This window comes from Malania oleifera, chromosome 11, assembly GCF_029873635.1.
Source record: "Malania oleifera isolate guangnan ecotype guangnan chromosome 11, ASM2987363v1, whole genome shotgun sequence".
NCBI classification, from domain to species: domain Eukaryota; kingdom Viridiplantae; phylum Streptophyta; class Magnoliopsida; order Santalales; family Ximeniaceae; genus Malania; species Malania oleifera.
In genome coordinates this window covers 31658201-31680883 of record NC_080427.1, presented here as the reverse complement: position 1 = coordinate 31680883, position 22683 = coordinate 31658201, and the positions used below count along the sequence as shown (strand labels likewise).

The 22683-nt window shown below is 38.7% G+C and overlaps 1 protein-coding gene across 1 annotated transcript in view; it reads left to right on the top strand.

Moving 5' to 3' along the window:
• Positions 1-22683, top strand: part of LOC131167999 (pyruvate kinase 2, cytosolic-like) — a 78360-nt gene that overhangs the window by 30894 nt on the left and 24783 nt on the right. Inside the window, exons 8-9 of the mRNA XM_058127122.1 lie at positions 20048-20116; positions 20305-20394. Coding sequence (XP_057983105.1) covers positions 20048-20116; positions 20305-20394 — 159 coding nt within the window. The remainder of the gene's footprint in view (positions 1-20047; positions 20117-20304; positions 20395-22683) is intronic.

The window sequence follows — 22683 nt, the reverse complement described above, 5'->3', positions numbered from 1 at the left end:
TGGGGGTAACTCTCATCCCTCCAGCATAATTGGGGTCTTGGATGACTCCACCCAACCGTATACTCAACAACCAAGAAGGGCAAACGCCCAAACCTTCGAGCTGAGAGTACAGAGCGACCTCATTCTTAAATGGATTATCCATGGGGCTTCTAATCTCATACAGAAGCCCAAGAAACCCCTCAAGGATGTCAAGAGAGTGCCCCTAAGCTCTCAGGGTGCTCACTTAGTACCCAATAGGATACCTAGGGAGGTAGGCTACTCATCGGGTGTTTCTCTAAAAGTCATGTCTCCGAAGCATTCTCATTCATATATGAGTTAACCACCAAGGATCTAATGATCATACATCTTGGTTTGAGAACACCACCACAAGTTCCACCAAATCCATCACATTGTCATAAAGACATACCAAAACCATGGTAACCAAAGTTCCCTCCAAGTTTAGAATCATACACCAAAACCATATGTCACAGTCATAGGACTAAGGCCATGACATTCCCCCACTCAAATTTATCAATGTCCTCGTTGATGAACATATACAATCTGAATTTCATAATCAAAGTAAGAGGCTCTGGAACAATCCATAATCCAAAGCTCTTCACAGTAGCCAGATTTGTCTCTGATCCTACTGTATGCTTGAACCCAATCTAATCCAAGCACTTATGCAAAACATCTTTGAATATCGGGCCTTCATCCCAACACAAATCAAAATTGAAAGTAGCTTCCTCTGAGCACCATACTTTGATCTCAAATTCTACCAGGACTTCCCACGTCCAAGATCAAACTCAACCATATGCCAACAACCAACCAACACACCACCGGTTATGAAGATTAACAAACACTTTGTCCAAAACTCAAACTCAAAAATCCTTGATATGAATCTATATTGCATCATTGTCTCTTAAAAACTCAAACTCTTACTAAAGTGAAAAAGAGCATTTGCTCACTCATTCACTCAAGAAAACCACTTCCCAAAGCCAAACTTAGTTTGAAACCAAGTGAAACTTATCTTAGTTTAGCACAAGGAGCAACCAAAACAAGAAACCATTCTCATCAACCCACAACTTTGTAGTTAACTAGTTGAGTAAGCCATCAACGATTGATACCAACATTTTGTTCCCAAAGTGAGCTCCCATCTAGGAGTCTTACCAAACACAACTCCAAATATGTCTCAAAATCTAGGGTTACGATGTCCAACAAGACATCTAAGCTCGTTTTTACCATACCGTTCCAAAGCTAAGTCCCACTTTAGGAGTCTTACGAGAAACAACTCCAAGGGTGAGTCCACACCAAGGAATCTTAGAAAACTCAAACAATCTCAACATCTGGGGTTCACAACCCAACAAACTCAGGAATACCACAATTCCGAAGTTAACCATTCGGCTAAAACATCCAACCATACGAATATGATCACCATGCCAAATTCCTTAAGTCCTCAAGGTTCAAGCTCATTTCACACCGCAAGCGACAATATTTAACATTAATACCCATCTTCCACATCCTTAGACATTCGTAGCTCAACCCAAACCAAAGCTTAAGGATCCCAATCACTTGTCCTATGACAAACCAATCTTAACCATAGTCATCGTGGCTAACATTTCGATACCACTACCCTCTAGCTTGAGTTCATGTTTTCATTTGAGAGGTGGCCCTTTGGCTCAATTATGCTAAATGAGCCTAAACAACAACAACAACAAATAGAAAAGGCCCTCTAGCCAAAACGGCTCATGTGCCTTCTAGCCAAGGTCTTAAATTTCAATTTCAACTCAAATTTTGAAGCTCCAAAAGTACAAAAATTGCAACAGAAATTTTGATTTTGATTTGAAAAAATAACGGAAATCAGTAGTAAAGCATGGAATTCTTTTTGAAACTTTAGAAATGGTTAACATACATAATAATGCAAGTTTTAGGACTAATATATTACAAGTTAAATACATTTATGTTGTGTATGAGGTGGAAAAGTTGTAATATAGTATGTGTATCAAACATATTTGCAAGATAATGTACATTAAACATATTTAGTTAATACAAATGAAATTCATAAATCATTTAATATTATTTACTATACAAATAATGATAATTTAGACATGAATGGTTAAATAAAATGTTGCAGTAAGTTTATTTTTTCATATAATTTCAGAAGCACTTGTAATAATCTTTTGTTTCGATAAAAATAAATAAAATAGATTAAGAGAGAAATTTTAGTTCACTCGTAAATCTCTCATTTGAATTCCAAGGAAATTTCATTGTATACTTAAAATTTCGCTAAAATTTTGAGATCTCGATAATTTTTGGACAATTTGTTGAGATTTCAATAGAAATTATGCAAGATGGAAATAGATTGCCGTTTCAATTTTGAGGGTGATGGGAACCGAAAATTTTGAAAGAAATTTTGACAATTTTGTGGAAATTTAGGACCATGCTTCCAACAACATGGTTCAAGTGCCCTCTGGCAAACTCATCCCAATGCCCATTGGCATGGGTTGCAATTAGGTCGAAGGGCCAACAACAAAAGCTGCTTCCATCAATTCCACAATTTTGATTTCCGATCTTGTTCCCACTAGAACTCATAATAAGAACATCTTAGGGTTCCAACGAAGTTCAATGAGCAATGTCCATGGTTTCCTTCGAGTCTATACCATGGGATACGTCACTGTTGTGACCAACACAAAGTTGCACTTGTGTGGCTTGAAGATTATCTATCCAGGGTGTTCACAACTCATTTTTTCCCATATATATAAGAATGTCACCTCTCTTTATGAATTTGAACTCCCCAAGTTCTGTGAAAGACACGCCAAACTTCTACAATCGTCCACTTCCATCAAATCTAAGAGTAGCACCTCTGCTTGTGGAATGAGGAAATCACAAAGTCTCAATGGATAAACATCCTAGCTCCAATGCCAATCACAATAGGATAATTCCCAAAGCATGGCCTCAATACTTGTCTCAAGGGAACAAGGTATTCTCATCTTAGTTCCTCTCAATCAACCTTTTTCCCTCATCAAGGATATAGGGCACAATTCAAGCATCTTGATATTCAACTGATAGTAAAAGTTGCTTCATTAATTGAAACAAGGTCACATGACAAGTTTGGACCAATAGACAAGAACCTACTCAAGGTAAATTGATCCTTCATCCGCTCAATGTCACAAACTATATTCCACAATCGAGTTGATACCCACAATATCAATCTCGTTTTCATTCACAGCTAAGAGATCCGCTCTAATACCAACTAGCATGGATGTGGAGATCTCAATGGTCAAAAGGAATCCCTGTCAAAGATTTTCCCAAAGTGTTAGGAATTCATGCCTACACGGCAGCAAGACTACACTAAGTCTAGCCCCGACTCAATCTCATCCTAAGAAACACTCAAATTTCTAACCTAGTGGTCATGTCTCACGACTTGAAATCCTTTGATCCAACTAAGGTCATCACTAAGGAACTTGAACTTGAACCATAGGGGAGTTAAAACTCACATTCCACTGGCATTGAGGGTAACTCTCATCCCCACAGCACAACCGTGGTCTTGGATGATGCTGCCTAACCGTATAGCCAATGACTAAGAAGGGTGAACACCCAAACCTTTAAAATGAGAGTACCGTGCGGCCTCATTCTAAAATGGATCATCCATGGGGCTCCCAATCCCACACAGATTACCACGACACCCATTGAGGATGTTAAGAGCCTGCCCCTGATCGCTCCTCAGCTTGCTCGCTTAGTACCCGATAGGATACTAGGGGAGGTAGGCCACTCACCCGGGGTTCGTCTAAAAGTCATGTCTCTAAAGCATTCCTATTCACATATGAGTAACCACCAAGGATCTAATGATCATATATTTTGGTTTGAGAACACCACCACAAGTACTGTTGGGATCCACCACAACATCATAAAGACATACCAAAACCATCCCCATGACAACTGCATAGTTGAATCCATGTTAACCAAAGTTCCCTCCTAGTTCAGAATCATATGCCAAAATCATGTGTTGTGGTTGCAGTACTATAAGGCTGTGACACAAAGTTTAATGACGCCTCGCAAGTCGTTGAGTGCAGTCAGGGCTGTCAGCCTTCAGACAGTGCATGAGGGTGCTTGGATGGGCTTCTGCTGATGGGATTTCAGGAGGCTGCAGATCAGCGATGTCTGTTGGAAACTATAGTGCTGCTTCTGCAAAATCTTTAGGGATTATTGTGGTTCTGAACTGGTAGTGTCATCCAGAAATTTTCTGGTGACTGCTGTGTTTTTTGGTGACTGCTGGAGCTGCTTCAGATTACAGTGCTGTAAACGACCATTCTATAGTGGCAGACTTGCATAGGATTAGAGGTTTAATGTCTTGGTTTGGCTGTGGCTTCAGCACTTAGGGTTTAGGTTTGGGAATTTGTTCTGACACCATGTTGAAAATGTTTAATAAATAAGAGAACCTAAAGCAGTGAATAGGTCTCCCTCTCTAATTATAATGTGTGTTATGTACACTACAATGACGTTCACTTGCTTATTAACTCATGCTACCTCACGCTTACTAACAGAGCTAGCAATAATGCTAAACAACTAAAGTAACCATGAACATACCCAAAATATCCAGAGTCAAGAAGATTGTCACTTAATTTGGAGTTAGTCTAGAGAAACATTTTTGGCACAGAATAAATAAAAATGTTAAATCTGGGTCACATGATATATCCAGATTCCATCTTCTAAAATATTTGCCTATTTGTTTTTGAACTTGTCGAGAATGGCTAGCTAGTATTAAAAGTAATCAGCATCTCTGTAATTAGTTTTGGCTTCCCATAATTGATATCTTTGAACTTGTTCAGTTGTGCCCAATGCCAGAAAAATGGTTCAAACAACTTTTGAAAGAAAAATCCCATCTTTCTTGAGCTTACTACATGAATCTTTAAGAGAGTGCTTGGGCATCAGCCTAAGAGGAGGGCACTACATGTCGCTCCCATGCCCATATCTTTTCTTTTAAGGTTCTTAACAGAAAAGAATGATATGAAACAGATTTGTGACAGTTCTTCATTCATTTCAGTATTTCACTAACCCGCATAAAACCATGATAGCCATTCGTCCTAGTTTTGACTACTTACCACATAAAACTATGATAGAAGCTGTTCATCTTAATTTTCACAAGTCACCTGTTCCTTCCTCGCAACTATCCTCCAATGAATTTTTTGTTCTTTGTTAAATTTCTATAGCTATTTTAAAGAAACTTACAGGTTCTAAGTTTCAAAATCCGATCTTGCCAAAATTTTGAGGATGCATTACTCAAATTTTCCTAATGATGAAATGTCATTAGCACAATAGCTCCTCATCCAATGGTAATAGATCTGAATATTTTGGATACGAGTGAATGCAAGATCCTAGAATTTGTCATGAATAAATTAGTAAGCTGTGTTGAATACATATAAGCAGAAGCTTTGAATCTTTATTGAATTGAATTGTTCTTATGTACATCCCAATATATAATACGATTACCTATTCTAAACAAAAAAACAATCCCCTTACTGAATAATATCAAATCCCCCACATTTACCCACTTTCTTAATTTGTGTATTATTTACAATGATACTTGGGATTGGGATTTTAACACTTCCTCTCAAGTTGGATCATAAATATTAATCATCTCCAACTTGCTAATGAGATCATCAAAGTTCTGTTGTCCCAACCCTTTAGTGAAAATATCTGCAGTTTGTTCCTTGGTAGGTACATAAGTCATACAGATAATCCCTTCTTCAATTTTCTCTTTGATGAAGTGTCTGTCCACTTTCACATGTTTAGTCCTGTCGTGTTGAACTAGATTGAGAGAGATGTTGATAGCTGCCTTATTGTCACTATAGAGTTTGATAAGAAAGTTCACTGGGACCTGTAATTTTCTTCCAAGAGTTTCTATAACCACAGTCCTTCACATATCCCTTGAGCGATTGCCCTGAATTCAGTTTCAGCACTACTACGAGCCACCACATTCTGTTTTTTGCTTCTCCAAGTTACCAGATTTCCCCAGAAGCATGTACAATAACCTGTGGTGGATCTTCTATCTTCCACTGATCCTGCCCAATCTGCATCTGTAAAAATCTCTACTTCCTTCCTTTCACATTTCTTAAAGAAGAGTCCTCTTCCCGAGGATCCCTTGAGATATCTAAGGATCTTGTACACGTAATCTAAGTGGGCTTCTTTTGGTGAATGCATGTGTTGACTTACTACACTGACTGCAAATGCAATATTTGATCTAGTATGTGATAGGCAGATTAGCTTGCCAACCAATCTTTGATACCTCTCCTTTTCCACTGGTATTCCATAGTCTTCAACTCTTTTTACCGCTTCCATCGGGGTTTCGCTAGGTTTGCATCCCAGCATGCCAGTTTCAATTAGGAGATCAGTAACATACTTTCGCTGAGAAACACTAATTCCCTTTTTCGTTCTCGCCACTTCCATGCCCAAAAAATACTGCATTTGTCCCAAATCTTTAACTTCAAATTCAGCAGCCAGAACTTTCTTCAATCTCTCCACCTCTACCGTATCATCGCTAGTCAGGATTATATCATCAACATACACTATTAGAATTGTTCTATTACCTCTTTCAGACTGCTGGAAGAACAGTGTATGATCTGATTGCCCTCGTCGATAACCTTGATTCTTTATTACTTTTGTGAATCTGTCGAACCATGCTCCAAGAGATTGTTTGAGTCCATACAAGGACTTCTTGAGTTTACATTCTCTGTTTCCTTCACCTTTCCCACTGAATCCTAGTGGTATAGTCATGTATACTTCTTCTTCTAACTCTCCATTTAAAAAGGCATTTTTAATATCAAGTTGTTGTAGTATCCAATCTAAGTTGGCTGCTAAGGACGAGAACTCGAATTGTGTTTAAGTTTGCCACTGGTGCAAATGTCTCTGTATAGTCAATGTCGTAAGTCTGTGTAAAACCTTTTGCAACAAGTCTGGCTTTATATCTTTCAACTGTTCCATCAGATTTAGATTTCACTGTGAAGACCCATTCATAATCCACTGGCTCCTTCCCTTTTGGTAGATTTGTCAACTCCTAAGTTTCATTTTTTTCTAGGGCTCGCATTTCTTCCATGACTGCCTCTCTCCATTTAGGTATTTCTAGAGCTTCCTGAATGTTCTTTGGTATTTTCATCCTATCAAGGTTAGAGACAAACGCACGATATCATGTAGACAAGCTTTTATAAGACATGTATTTAAACCAAGGGTATTGAATATATGACCTAGTTTGTTTTCCAATTGCAATAGGTAAATTGATATCATCAAATATAGGATTATCAGAAGAAAGCTTAATTACCAGATCGGGATTGGGCGTGGGTTCATGGTTATTCAGAGTCATCATCGGTTCCAACGCTCTTGGTGCCTCAGGTCTGAGATTCTCCCCGTTCTTTGTTTTCGGCTTTCTTGAGTAAACAATTATGTCTGCGTTGTTTTGCTCTCCTGTATCTCCCTCTGAGGTTAAGTGTTTTGTTGTGTTTGGCAGGTCAGGAAGTAATGCAATGGAAGGCTCGATAAATGGGTCAGGGAATGAAGCAACAGGAGGCTCAATAGGTGGTACTGATTCAGATGACGTAGATTCAGTGGTAAAGAGGTCAAGAACCTATCTTCACTCCATTTCTCCCCTTGAAGAGAGGGCCTTGGGGAATAAGGAGTGGTTTCAAAGAAAGTAACATCAAGACTAACAAATAGTCTTTTTGAGACCGGATCATAACATTTGTAGCCTTTCTAGGTAGGAGAATAACCAAGGAAGACACATTTAATGGCACGAGGATCCAATTTATCTCAGTGGTGTGCATGAACATGAACAAAGGCAGTACAACCAAAGATTTTCAACAGGAGACTGGAAGGGAGTCGAGAGGTAGGAACGTGTTCTTGGAATTTCTGAAGAGGGGTGACAAAGGAAAGTACTTGACTCGGCATTTGATTAATGAGATGTGTGACTGTTAAGAAGGCATCGCCCCAAAAATAATGTTTCATATTGGTAGTGAACATTAATGCCCGGGCTACTTCAAGTATATGTTCGTTCAGAAACCCCATTTTGTTGAGGGGTATCTACACAAGAACTCTAATGAACAATCCCATTTTCTTGAAGATAAGTTCCCAGAATGGTATTAAAATATTTTGTACCATTATCAGTATGTAAAATTTGAATATGAGTATGGAACTGTGTATGAATCATGGAATGAAACCTGATGAAAATGGAGCAGACTTCTGTTTTGTCTTTCAATAAGTAAACCCAACAAAGACGAGTATGGTCTTCAATAAAGGTAATGAATCATTTTGTATTGGTGCGATTGAGGGAATGAGAGGGACCCTACAAATCACCATGAAACATAGTAAATGGGCGAGATGGTTTGTACATGGATGATGGCAAAGAAGTACGACGGTGTTTTGCAAGCTCACACACTTCACATTGAAACTCAGAAGATATTTTATTTGAACAAATAGAAGGAAACAAACGTTTTAAATATTGGGAATTGGGATGACCCATCCTTGAATGCCATAACAAAAGTTCACTATCTCTAGAAATAGATGCACAATCACAAATTGCAGTATTACATAGTTCACTCAAGCTTGCCTCCTCAAAGTAGTAGAGTCCCTCATACGCCTTAGCAGTGCCAATCGTCTTCCCCGATGATAGGTCCTGAAAAACACAATGAGAGGAGACAAATTTAGCAGAACAATTTGAGTCTTTTGTTAACTAACTGATGGATAACAGGTTGCAAGATAACTTGGGAACATGTAGGACAGATTGTAAAGTTATAGAGTCAGATATGCGAATACTTCCTCTTCCAGCAACTGGTGAGAGAGAGCCATCTGCAATTTTTACTCTCAAATACCCAACATATGGTGAGTAGGATGAAAACCATTGATAAGAACTAGTCATATGATCAGATGCACCCGAGTCAATTATCCATGGAGATTTGTAATAGGATATAGTATTTAAAGTTGACAGATAATTACCTCGGTGAGCTAGGGAACCAAAGGAAGACTAACCCGATGTTTGAATTGACGAAATCATTTTATACAACTGATCTAACTGTTCAGGACTAAATGCACTACTTGAAGAGGTATTGGTTTTTTCTCCTTGTAGTTTTTCAGTTGACCCGTCAGTGTTAGCTTGGTTCCCACGATTTTTTTGGTATTGTCTCGGCTTCCAATTTGTCGGTTTTTCATGAATCTCCCAACAGGTATCTTTTAAATGACCTATTTTTCGGCAATGTTCGCCCCAAAATTTACCTTTTTGTGGCCGTTGACTGGATCCTCCTGGGCCCTTTGATACAAGGGCCGAAACATCAGGCCCATTAGTGTGCCCATCTATTTTTTGGGCAGATACGGCCATACGGGTACGGGTAGATCCTGCCCAACACAATCACTTTGGGGCCTCAGCATCACACACCTCCTGTTCTCCTCCCTCCTAACCTCTGCGAAGAACTCTCGGGTTCAAGGAAGAGGTCACCGGCCAAGGATGCGTCCCCTCACGTCGTCAAGCTCTCGATTCAGGCCGGCCAGGAACTCGAAGACCCTTTCGTTTTCGAGCCTCCTTCGGTGCTGTCGCCGGAGCACTCCCACTCCTCGTCAATGCTCAGGTCCAGCTCCTGCCAAAGATGGGTCATCTCCATGAAATACTCGGTAACGCCTCTCTCACCTTGCCTTATTTGCCACAATCGGGTCTTGATTTCGAAGATTTGCGAGTAACTCTCGACATCGGAGTTTGTCTCACGAATGGCGTCCCAGACGTCCTTTGCCGTTGGCAAGAACAAGTAGACTTTTATGATTGACGGCTGCATCGAGTTGACGAGCCAAGCGATGACCATGGAGTTTTTGGACCTTCATTTTTGCAAGGCTACAATGTCGGTAGAGTCTGGTTTCCTCCGTTCACTGGTAAGATAACCTAGCCTCCCTTTTCCTTCAATCACCAATTTTATGGATTGAGCCCACTCATGGAAATTTTTTCTATTTAATTTCTCCAATGAGAGTGGAAAGGCTGTGTTATCTAGCCCATTCGAACCCCCAACAATGTGGCCTCTGAGTCACCATCGATATTTGCAGAAGAGGTCGACCCTTTGCTATTGACGGTGCCGTTGGTCATAGTTAGCTAAGGTTGAGAAACCCTAGCTGTGATACCATGTAAGCAAAAGCTTTGAATCTTTATTGAATTGAATTGTTCATATGTACATCCCAATATATAACACGATTACTTATTCTAAACAAGGAAACAATCCCCTTACTGAATAATATCAAATCCCCCACATTTACCCACTTTCCTAATTTGTGTATTATTTACAATGATACTTGGAATTGGGATTTTAACAATACATCTCTATGCTAAAAGATACTTTTGTAAGCCTCCGAGATTCTACCAAACTTGGTTGAGTGGTGATAGGGACCAAGAGCCTTTTATATAGAATTCCATAAGTTATTCAATCCATCAAAGAGTCATAAATGCATACATATGGCCATCCCCTTCCTTCAAGGTGAATGTACCTTAATTAAATGTGATATATTCCTTAATGATACATTAATTAAGGAGATCATGACTTTGGCCAATGTATCTTGGAAGACTTTTCATTAACCATTAGACGCAACTTGGTCATTGTATGTGACCTTAATGATACGTTAATTAAGAAGATCATGAATTTGGCCAATGTATCTCCATTCTTCCAATGTATCTTGGGAGACTTTTCATTAACCATTAGACCCAGCTCCTGTCATTGTATCTTGCACAATAATAAATATGGTACTTGACTTTGGTCAATGTACCTATTATCCATTAATTAACTATGATATAGCTTAATTCTTGTTTAATTATTTATGTATGTAAATATACACCATATGTGATCATGAAGATCACACATGTATGTATACAAAATTCCAACAACTTGAAATCTTTATGGAAGTCAGGTGAACAACCTCGAGTTCAATACAAAGATTTCCCTATTTTAAGATGTGATTAGTTTATATGCATGCCTAATCATATTGTCATGAACGCATTCCTTATTTTAAGAAATCTCCTTATCTACCATCACACGACATTCAAATATCACACATTTCAACACCATTTCAAAATAGTAGTGCTCTCTTAAACAAGTTCCAATTTCTGTTATGGCTGACCACTGCTTGATGCAGAAATACCATCTATAGGTTTAGAACATTTACCTGAGGGAGACAATCCCTACTTGCTCAAATTTCGCAATACCACATGCACAAACAGTACACGGTACCACATCACATCCAGTTATTTCACACTATTGGAATTCAATATATGCACATACAAGTCATGCCATTGCAGGTTATTAAAGCAGTATACCCTTTCCATATAGAAAAATCTACGGTTTCTATTTTTCAATTATCTTATATATATCTATACCCTTGTATCTCTTGTAAAGAGTTGTGCATCAAAAAGATTTTTATCTTTCTCTTCCAAACTTAACATGGTATCAGAGCTTAGGGTTTCTTAACCCAATTTTCTTTTGTGGCCGCCCGTCGTTTTTTTTTTTTTCTAGTTAATTTTCAGGGCGCCTCTCTCCTCTTCTTCTTCGGCAGTTGGTTCAACACTCCGACAAAACTTTGGCTCTCAGCAGCATCCCTTAGTTAGTCTAGCTGTCTCTCGTTCCTTCCGGCGTCATCTCAGGCCTGATTTGTTTCTCCGGCCTCCCTTTAGTGTTCACATCATCTCATTTTTCTGGCGGCATTTTTTTGGCGTCGTCTCACTCTGCACTACGACTCTGCGAGTTGCCGACGCCAGTCACGCCACTACCTCTCGTTCCTCTTCCTCAGCTCCGACTTTCGGTTCCTTTGCCGCCGCCGTCGTCCGCTCAAGAACTTCAACAACAGCAGTACCCTTGTCAATTTCCTGGCCATCTCTCAGGTCTCTCACCTTCTCTGGCGTCGTCACCGTCATCTCCATCTTTTACGGCGAGAGCAGCAATGGCAACCCTCTCGGTTCCTTTTAATTTCAGTAGAAGCAGCAGTCTCTCATCTTTTCCATTTTTCAATTATCTTCCCTACAAGAACCTCCTCTTCCAAGGCTATCTCCCTAAGCCTGTCACCCTCAGCTAGACACTGCTGCATCTGCCGTCGCTCTCCGTATTCTCCAGCGGCCCTTCAAGTGGAGCTCCGGTGATTTCCAGCAGCTCAGGTGTTCGTTGGTCATCATCTCTCTGTTTTTTCGGCTATTCTCAGTTCCCTCTGTAACTCGCTACTCCAGCTGTCTTCTCTGACGATCCCGTATCAATTCCGTTCTCTGACGTCATCATCTTCGACATTATCTTTGGCGAAGTCTCATCTCCATCATTCCTCAGTTATTCGGTGTTTCTTTCCCATCTCCGACATCATCCCTCTCAGTTCTAGTTTGTCGTCTCGGCTAGTTTCTGTTTATAGCTTTCTGGCGATCCATCTCAGTAGCGTTTTCTCTTCCGACGCCCATCTTCTTCGGAATTTTTTTCGATTGATCATCTTCGGCTCTGCTCGCCTTAGTGGTCTCAACATTTCGATGGCACCTTCGGTTTCTCTGTTTAAACTCGAAGATTATCAAATCGAAGGTTTATATTTTTTGGTTGTTGCAATGATCGGATTTGACTAAATTCGGCGGTTTGACTCCTCTGAACTGATATGACGTTATGGAAGCATCTGGTTTTTCAATGGCGGAAAATATGGTTACAGGTTCTTCAACCTCTTCTGAGATTGTTATCCCTGGTCTCACTAGCGAACAATACCGTCAACTCTTGGATCTTTTATCGCCCTTGAACATCAATTCTGCTAATTTTGCTGGTAACCTTGCCTCTTGCCATTCTGCTTCTCTTTCTAATACTGAATGGATTGTTGATTCAGGTGCCTCCGATCACATGACTTCTAATTTGTCTTCTCTTGATAATATTCAGCTTCTCAATCAGTCATGCCCTATTAAGCTTCCAAATGGTGACATTGTTCCTGTAACTCATACGGGCACTATTCGATTTTCTCCTAATTTCTCTCTTTCTAATGTTCTTTATGTGCCTTCATTTAAATTTAACTTATTATCCATCAGCAAACTTACCACTGATCTCAATTGTGTTACTATTTTTTCCACTTTTTGTGTCTTTCAGGACCTATCAACAAGGAGGCTGATTGGAACATGTGAAGTATGGGATGGGCTTTACTACTATAAACCCCCCTCTGCTTCAATTTTCCACTCTCAACGTGTTTCTGATACTACTCTTTGGCATTAACGTCTCGGTCACCCTTCCATTTCATGTATTCCGAAAACCTTAAATATTTCTTCTCCTCATTTGCCTTGTGATGTTTGTGCTAGAGCAAAACACACTCGTTTACCGTTTTCTTTGAATACACATAAGAGCACATTTTGTTTTAATCGGCTTTATTGTGATATATGGGGTGGTTATCCTACAACTTCACTCTCTGGTGCACATTATTTTTTAACAATTGTGGATGACTACTCACGTGCTACATGGGTTTATCTTATGCGCCTGAAATTTGATACTTTCACTTGCCTTAAAAATTTTTGCGCCATGGTCACAAATCATTTCAATTGCACTGTTAAGCATGTATGCAGTGATAATGGTCGAGAATTTCTATCCACCCCACTTCAAACCTTTTTCCATGATCAAGGCATTTTTTACGAGCGCATGTGTGGATACACCTCAGCAAAATGGTGTTGCCGAGTGTAAACATTGCCACCTTCTTAATGTGGCTCGGTGTTTACGTTTTCAAGCCAATCTCCCATTTCCTTTTGGGGTGAATGCATTCTCACAGCTATCTATTTAATTAATCGCACTCCTTCACCCAGCCTCAATCATAAGTCCCCTTATGAACTTCTTTTTCAGAAACCACCATTGTATACACACTTGCGAGAGTTTGGGTGCTTGTGCTATGCCCCAACCACTTGCCAACATCGCAATAAATTCTCTCCTCGTGCTCTTCGATGTGTTTTCTTGGGTTATCCTACTCATCATAAGGCTTATCGTGTATACGATCTTGAAAACAAAAAAATTTTCATCTCCGGTGATGTCACATATCTGCCCTACTTTACTAAATTCCTCCCCAACTTCATAGGTTTCAAGATGTTCCTCAGGTACGGTTCATTGTCTCTCCTCTTTTTTATCTTATCATCGTTTCTCTAATCAACATTTGGCTTTTCTTTCTATCATGTCCCAACATCCCGAACCCACCTCATACTCTCAGGTTGTGTTGCACCCACATTGGCGTGATGCTATGACTTTTGAAATCCAAGCCTTAGAAACTAATCATACATGGGTTCTTCAACATCTTCCACCTGGCAAAAACCAATTGGCTGTAAATGGGTGTTCAAAACAAAACTTCGAGCCAATGGATCCATAGAACGACACAAAGCTCGCTTGGTGGCCAATGGCTACACTCAGGTAGAAGGTTTGGATTATCATGACACTTTTGCTCCTGTTGCTAAACTTGTTACTGTTAGGTGTGTTCTTGCAGTGGCTGCAACTTGGAATTGGCATCTCCTTCAATTGGACGTCAACAACGCTTTTCTCCATGGTGACCTCGATGAGGAGGTCTATATGCTCCCTCCACCGGGTTATTACAAACAGGGGGAGACTCGTGTTTGTCGTGTTCAGAAATCTCTTTATGGTCTTAAGCAAGCCTCTCGCAATTGGTTCTCTAAATTATCTTCTGTTTTACTTGCTGCGGGTTTCACTCAATCTCAGGCCGACCATTCTCTTTTCTCCCGTTCTCGGGGTCAGTCTTTTACTCTCATTTATGCTGATGACATTCTCATGACAGACAATGATCTCTCCGATATTAGCACTTTCAAAGTCATGCTTGCTCAGAAATTCAAACTAAAGGATCTTGGCAAATTGAAATATTTCCTTGGCCTTGAAGTTGCTCGTTCTCCCACTGGCATATTCTTAATCAATGCAAATATGCTCTTGACATCCTCATTGATAGCGGTCATCTTGGTGCTCGTCTTGCCCACTTTCCCATGGAACAAAATCTCAAGCTCAATAATAATGATGGTGATCTTCTCTCCGATCCAAGCTCGTTTTGGCGACTCGTTGGACGTTTGATATATCTCACCATCACTCGTCCCGACATTGTGTTTCCGGTCAACATTCTCAGTCAATTTATGCACCAGCCTAGATGGCCACATTATGATGCTGCTGTACGTGTTTTTCGTTACATTAAGACTTCTCCAGGACATGTCTTATTTTTTCCTATTGCTAACACTCTTCAAGTCTCAGCCTATTCTGATTCAGATTGGGCTAGTTGTCCCCTCACTCGCCGCTCCACCATTGGTTTTGTCATTCAGTTGGGCACTAGTCCGATTTCCTGGCGCACTAAGAAACAAACTACCGTGTCTCGCTCCTCCGCCGAAGCTGAGTACCGTGCACTTGCTTCCACTACATGTGAACTTACATGGCTCAAAACTCTTTTACATTATCTTGGAGTACCGCATTCTCAGCCTATGCTCTTATATTGTGACAACCAAACGGCTCTTCATATTGCCCAGAATCCAGTTTTCCACGAACGTACAAAACATATAGAAATCGATGTCACATTGTTTGTGAGAAGTTATGAGTTGGCCTCTTTTTCACTAAGTATATTCCTATCCACAGTCAGCTTGCCGATATCTTCACCAAAGCTTTGGGTCGTGATCATTTCCAAAATTTATCACGCAAGTTGGGCATTACGGATCTCCATGCTCCAACTTGAGGGGGAGTATTAAAGCAATATACCCTGTCCATATAGAAAAATCTACAGTTTCCATTTTTCAATTATCTTATATATATATATATAAACCCTTGTATCTCTTGTAAAGAGTTGTGCATCAAAAAGATTTTTATCTTTCTCTTCCAAACTTAACACAGGTAAATACCATATCCTTAACGAGGCAAACAGCCCTAGCAAATAAACTACAGTTTTCTAAAAATATAATGTGTAGCTATGAAACTAAGGAGAACACATGTGTTCTTTATACTAAGTAACCAATAAAAAATTTAGAAATTATTCCTTAATAGGGTTCAAATACATAAATTTTTTTACCCTTTTCGTTGAAAACTTCCATTTTTACCCAAATCCGTAGGTGAATAAATGAAATTAAGAACCTACCTTGATTATCAGATTCTCCAATTTATTTTGAGGTTCCTACGAATTTTATGTATTTCCTGATTTTCCCTGAATCTTGATTTCTGCATAGTTTTTTCTCTTCCTCTTTTTCTTTCTAGGACTAGGTTTACAGAAAAAAATTAATTGTAAATTACGCTGTTGCTGCTGTGCATGGCTGGAAATGGATCAGGACAGCAGCAGATTGCTGCAAGTGGCCCTGCAGTGCTGCCAGCTGTGCCAAGTTTCCACTGCTGGGCTCTGCAGCGTTGCCAGCTGCTGCCAGGTGCCACCCCTGGTTTCAGCGTGCTCCTCTTCTGTTTTGTTTCTATTTCTGCCTCAAACTTCAGTGCTATTTCTAATTTGACTTGGGCTTTCTGAATTTTATTTTATTTATGCCCCTCCTACTGCTAATAAATTAAACAAAATCCCATTGGTCTATTCAATTTATTAATGCACATAGGGTGTAGTGACCCAAATATTTGCTCTGATACCAACTGAGACGACCTGAAAACTTCTCTGTTACCAAAGTACTAAATAACCTCATTTTAACTATAATATCTCCAATATCAAAATTAAGATCCCTAAAAATTCTAAAACATTAAAAACATAACTGATTTAATATCTATGCTAAATAACTCTTCTATCCCACTCACGCTTCTGCTACGCTGCTCTAATTTCGGCTATGCTCCTCAAGGTATCTGAAATGTAAGATAATAATGGGGTGAAACACCTCTCCATAAGTATGGAGTAGATTATAATCAGTGTGTGGTTGACATGAGCTTCACAATGAAAAAATATATTTAATAACTTTAATAAAAATTGCATTTGTAAAATATAAGTCGCATATATAAATTAATATCCATGCTTTTCTCCTAAACATCATTCAGGCCTATTAAATGGCCAAAATCACATAAACATACAAATATGTACAAAAGAACTCCTTTTGGCCGATGCATGTCATGTTTAACCCCCATGATTGGGTTGTACGGCCCAAAGACTGGACTTAGTATTGGTTGGCCGACCAAAGCTAAATCAAAGGTTTATGTCTGTAAGTGCAATTTGCCTCACATCCGGGTCCGGAAACAGGTGTGTACTCCCCTACTCAAGCCAAATCCACTATCCACCACCAACACTTTCACAACAATGTGGCTGCACTAATACTCATCTGTAGCTACGGTACCGAGCATTCGCCGCATTCAGTCCATCAGGGTTCTTAAAACATAATATTGCAATTTATGCAACAACACAGTATAATGATCTCATAATTTTCTCAACATATAATTTGTAACCAAATCTCATCATTATTCCCAATCAAACATGTAATAAATATAACCCCATAAAATTCACAATAAACACGTAATAAATATAATACCGTAAAAATCTCAAACTTGCTCAATTATGCAATAAAATAAATTAACCGTATTCACGTCCTCAAATTTAATCAATCAAATCTGCGTAATTTAATTTAACTCAGGTATATATTTGAATAAAACCAATATAATTAATTTAAAAAACATAATTTAAATCAAATATAAAAATATAATTAAATTCACGTAATTAATTTAAAACATACATATTTTAAAATAAAATATGAACATGGAAATAATTAAATTCTCATACTCAATTTAAATCAAGCATATTTTAAATAAATTCTGACATAATCTAGTCTACTTAACCTAACCCTAGAGTGGTGTCTATGGCGTGCGGATGATGAAATTTCTCCGGTTAAATCGTTGAAGAGCGGAGCTGGGACCCGGGAATGATGCCCGTTCTTCAATTTGGCAGAGAAATGGAAGAGAAATTGAGAGAGAGAGAGAGAGAGAGAGAGTGAGAGAGAAACTAAGAGGGAGAGAGGAGAGAAAACGTGAGGGTTTCAATTTCAATTGAAATTGAATCATCAGGAAACTTCCTGATGATTCATATGTGTGTGTATATATATATATATATATATATATATTATATTATATTATTTAATTAATAATTATTATTAAATTAATTAATTTAATAATTTTTTTTTTTTACACTTACATGCATATTATTTTTGGGGTCGTTACATAGAGCTTATATAAACTCATTCAATACAAAAGCAAAAGCAACAATAATGCATTTTGTGGAAGTAATTTAAATTTACCATGGCTAAGGACATGGTTATCACATCCATATTACCGAACACATACCAGCAGGAACCTTATCATTTTCCCCTGGATGTAGATCCTTCCATTATGAATTTGCTTAGACTGCACATAGAAAGTTGATTGAGGCATGGTTCTGGTGGGTCATGCATGTAAGATGTTATCTGCAATTGGATTTTGCATTTTCTTTTGGTAAGGAAATCAGCAGCAGTGTCAGGGTTGGGAGAAGGGCTATTCAAAAGGACTTCTATTGTATGAGGAGCTTATATTGGCCCTTGGATGGTTGAATATGATGCACAGGCAGTACTGCCTTACTATTTACATTCAGTGAAAAATCTTTATGCATGTGCAAAAGCTGTGTTGGACTTAATCTTTGAGCTTGTAATAAGAAATTTGGATGCAGCATATGCTAAGAGAAAGCAATATTTTGCAGACATTGTTGGATCCACTTGGGGCCTTTGCCCCTTAATGCTGTAACCATCCCCTCAAAGAGCTAGTGCAATGCCATGTTGGAGTTTTTAAGTTAATAGATTGTAATACAAGGGAGATGGAAAATCTTGACCTACGATGGAAATTTGAAAGAAGTGGAAATGTGTTTATAAAGCATTTTCCATCTGATTATTTTAATTCTAATTTGGAGTAAGGCCTCTAATTCAGAATTAATTTTTTGAATTTTATAATTAATTTTTTCATATTAATTGGACGCTGGAAATAACAGTCTTTTTAAATGAAGTTTGAAATTTAAATGCCATAGTCAGGTCTATTTGAAGAGACACAACTTTTGAAGAATGGTGTGCATTGGAAGGGAGTATTAATTGTACCCATTTATGTTTATAAGGGTTCTTGACAAAAGATTTATTATTCCAAATTCGTCTCTCTATCCCTTATAATTCTCCATTCAAACATTCCTTTTCCAAATGAAGCTCTGCAGAGAATATTCAGGGCTGCCTGCCAACTTCTAGTGGTTTTCTTGTATCCTGGAGATGAATTGTATTATTCTTCTGGCGGCAAACTCAGTCAAGTGGGGGCAAATATCACCTTAAATATAGGGGTCTTTCATGCCTCAAAACCGCACAACTTGGTTCTGAATTTTTGCTCCTAATATCTTACTGTCATAATGTGCAATTTGCTAAATGCATGATATTTGCTAGCTGTATTTTGCTCTTATTGTGATGCTTTCCTTTTCGAGAGGCAGAGAAAGAGGTCATGAGGGCCCACAGATGTAGAATTACCATGATGGTTAGTGGGAGAGTTTCCAATGACACACTTAATTGTCTAGTTCAATACCCCCACACTGTTCTTATTTCTGCTTTTGATTGAAGGGCTATCTTCATTTTGATCCAGATGCTGAGAAATACCTAGAAGATTGGCAAGTATGATATTTTTAGATCTATGTAATGCATTAGATTACAGCACTTTATTTTTATAATTTGGCAGTTTCCTAAAATAAGCATCGTTGCATGTTCTTCGACATATCAACTCGTATGTTCCTGAAGTTATCCTTCATATTTTGGAGGCCAACGGCATCATCATGCATATAGATCTGCATCTAATTGAAGTCTCTTTTCCTTTTTTCTGGTTAACTATGAACAATGGCTTATATAATGCATGGGAGTCCATAAAACAGGAGTGGGAATATGAGTATTCTCCACCATGCCTATGAACACCTAAGGTTGGGGGTTAAAGGTGGTCTTGATCCCAAGTCTCTAGTACAACAAGAGACGTTACCAGATGGCAAGCTGGAAGCTTCCAGTAATTAATTTTAATCATACAAAGGAATGCTTTGCTCTTTAGAAAGATTTCTAGAGCTGATCTCACTCGTCTGTTCTTTAATGCAGCTTAAAAATTTCCTCAAAACACAAAATCTGCATGAAACTCGAATATTTGCCAAAGTTGAAACAGTGGAGGTGAGTGGATGCATTGCAATTGCTACTACTTTTGTGAACCCAATAATGGTGCTGTAACTTTGTTATTAATTTAGGCACCAGCAGTCTGCCTCCCAGTAACTTAATATAATTAGTATTCTTCTTGTCTTTAAATTCCAAGTAAAAAAAATTAATGATGTACTAATAAAACGATTCTAATATTTTTCCAGGGTTTGAAACATTTTGATGAAATCCTTAAGGAAGCAGATGGTGTTATTTTATCTCGTGGAAATTTAGGAATTGACCTACCTCCAGAAAAGGTCAGGACTGTTACTCACATTTATCACCACTAATATATGCCACTATTAATGTTTTCCTGTAACTTGGTTGTTTAAGGATGACATTTATTCTTTTGACCTATACTATGCACCTTTATTTGTCCATATCAGCTGTTTCTATGTCCTAAACATCTGTACATAAGGGATACTTGATGCCTAGAGATGCACCTGCACAAATATGCAGGCTCAAAATCCATGAATATCTTGAAAATAAGCCTTTTTTTTTTTTTTTTCCTAACTTTATTTTGAAGTCAAACACTAACCATGTTCAGGTTTTGACTCAGACTCCAGATGGTTGATCTGTTTCTTTCAGTGGTCTATGAACACATCAATGGTAGTGTAAACAAGAAGAAACCTAGCCTTTAAGCACCACTAGGTGGGATCGGCTGCATGAATCTTTTTCCGCCAATTTACATGATCATGGGAAATTTCCTTCAACAATTTAAGGACTGTTAAATCGTTACTTACTATCTCATTTCAAGTTATTTTAGGCCTGACCCTATCCCATCATAGTAAGAAGTTCACTCCTCCTCACTAGTGCACTATCTGACCTACATTATCTTATCTTCTACAGGTTCTATGCCTATTTTACAACAAATATGTTCACTCCTTAATTTATCTTTCAACGTTAAAACACTCATCCATCCTAGCATTGTCATTTCAGCAACTTTCATTTTTTTGGTTATATATATATATTTTATAATAAAAGATTGTATATTAGATAGAGAAGGAGAAGTTACAATGAAAGAGGACAAGAAATCCACTCCATAAAATAAATAAAATAAAATGAAATGAAATGAAAAAATAACAATTAAACAAGAAACTCCTTCTTAAATCATAATTCTCCAAATACTTAGAAGTTAGCTCACTCCTTTTGACCCTTCTTAATTCTGTTTTGACACAATGCACTTCATTTCTCCTAGGATCACAAATCTTAAAACCAATTTATCTATGAAATCTTGAACTCATAAATCCTTCCTTAAAATCTACTCCATTGGTGTTTATACTCGTCATCTGCACAATCTTCTGACGAGAATAAACATTGGAACCCTTAGATCCCTTTGCCTTAAGGTCTGAGGCATCAGATATCCTGCCCAAAACACTATCACCTTTGTAAACCTTTGCTGCAGCATGCTCTTGTCCCTCTGCAAAACCAGAATCTTCAATCACTTTTAAGACTTTTATTTATTTCCTTTTTGTCATCAACAGACTTCTGAAATTGGGCTGCCGGTTGCCTGTAATTGCTCCATGATATGATCTTTTTCACATGAATCTTGGGGAACTGGAGAGAGATTTTGGCCATTGTTTATAGATGAATGACAATCCATCTTCCCTATTTCTCCACCTGCGTATTGGGGCTTGAGAGGGCTTGCCCATTATGATTGGCCCAATCACCCTTTCCCTTAGGCTGGGCATCTGAAATAGGGCGCTGAATACTGTGGGCCTGTTCGATTAATAAGCTCATTTTATATAAAAAAAAGAGGCTCCTTCTTTTTCCATTAACTTGCCGAGATCCAATACAATAACTAATCAGACCAGCCGATACTTTTTATCCTCCTTTCCCCTACCGAAACCCTATTCGCCTCAACTGGAGCTGCAGCATCATTCAAAACCCTAGCTGCCATTGCAGTTTCAGCAAGCCCAACTACATGAGCAATAAAAACATGCATCTTTGACCTGAAATTTTCTGGCACCAGATTCCCTGCCATCTTCAACCTGAGCTCAGCCCCACATCGGATGCACATGTTATCTATCCCATTCACAACAACCTACTTTCCTGCTTTCATAGCCTTCTGCTTGACCCTGCCTTCCCTTTCAACACCACTTGAGTCCACTATCTGGGCACAGAAGGGCTCCCCACACCTGTGCTTCACAATTGACAGCCAAACACTTTGGCTAGTTCGCAGAACTTGCTGGCAAAGTTGCACCAGCCAACCCCTTTTGTGCCACCAGGAATAAACACAGAGAATATATCTTACTATTCCATCCCATCCCTAACTCATAAAACCTCCCCACCCTAGTCCACTTTATTGACATCCAATACAGCATATTCCTCATTCGGACCTTTCGAGAACCCCTAACCAACTGAATGAAATCTGGAAGACCATTGGCAAACTAGAGAACTGCCTTTTTCAGAAGTTTAATCCGTCTATTCTGAGTGGGATTTTTCTCGAACACGAACTTAAACTGGATATCTCTCACCTTGACCAGTCTCAAATCAAATGTCTTCCCTTCGATCTGAATCATGAACTTTGACACCTCCATCCTACA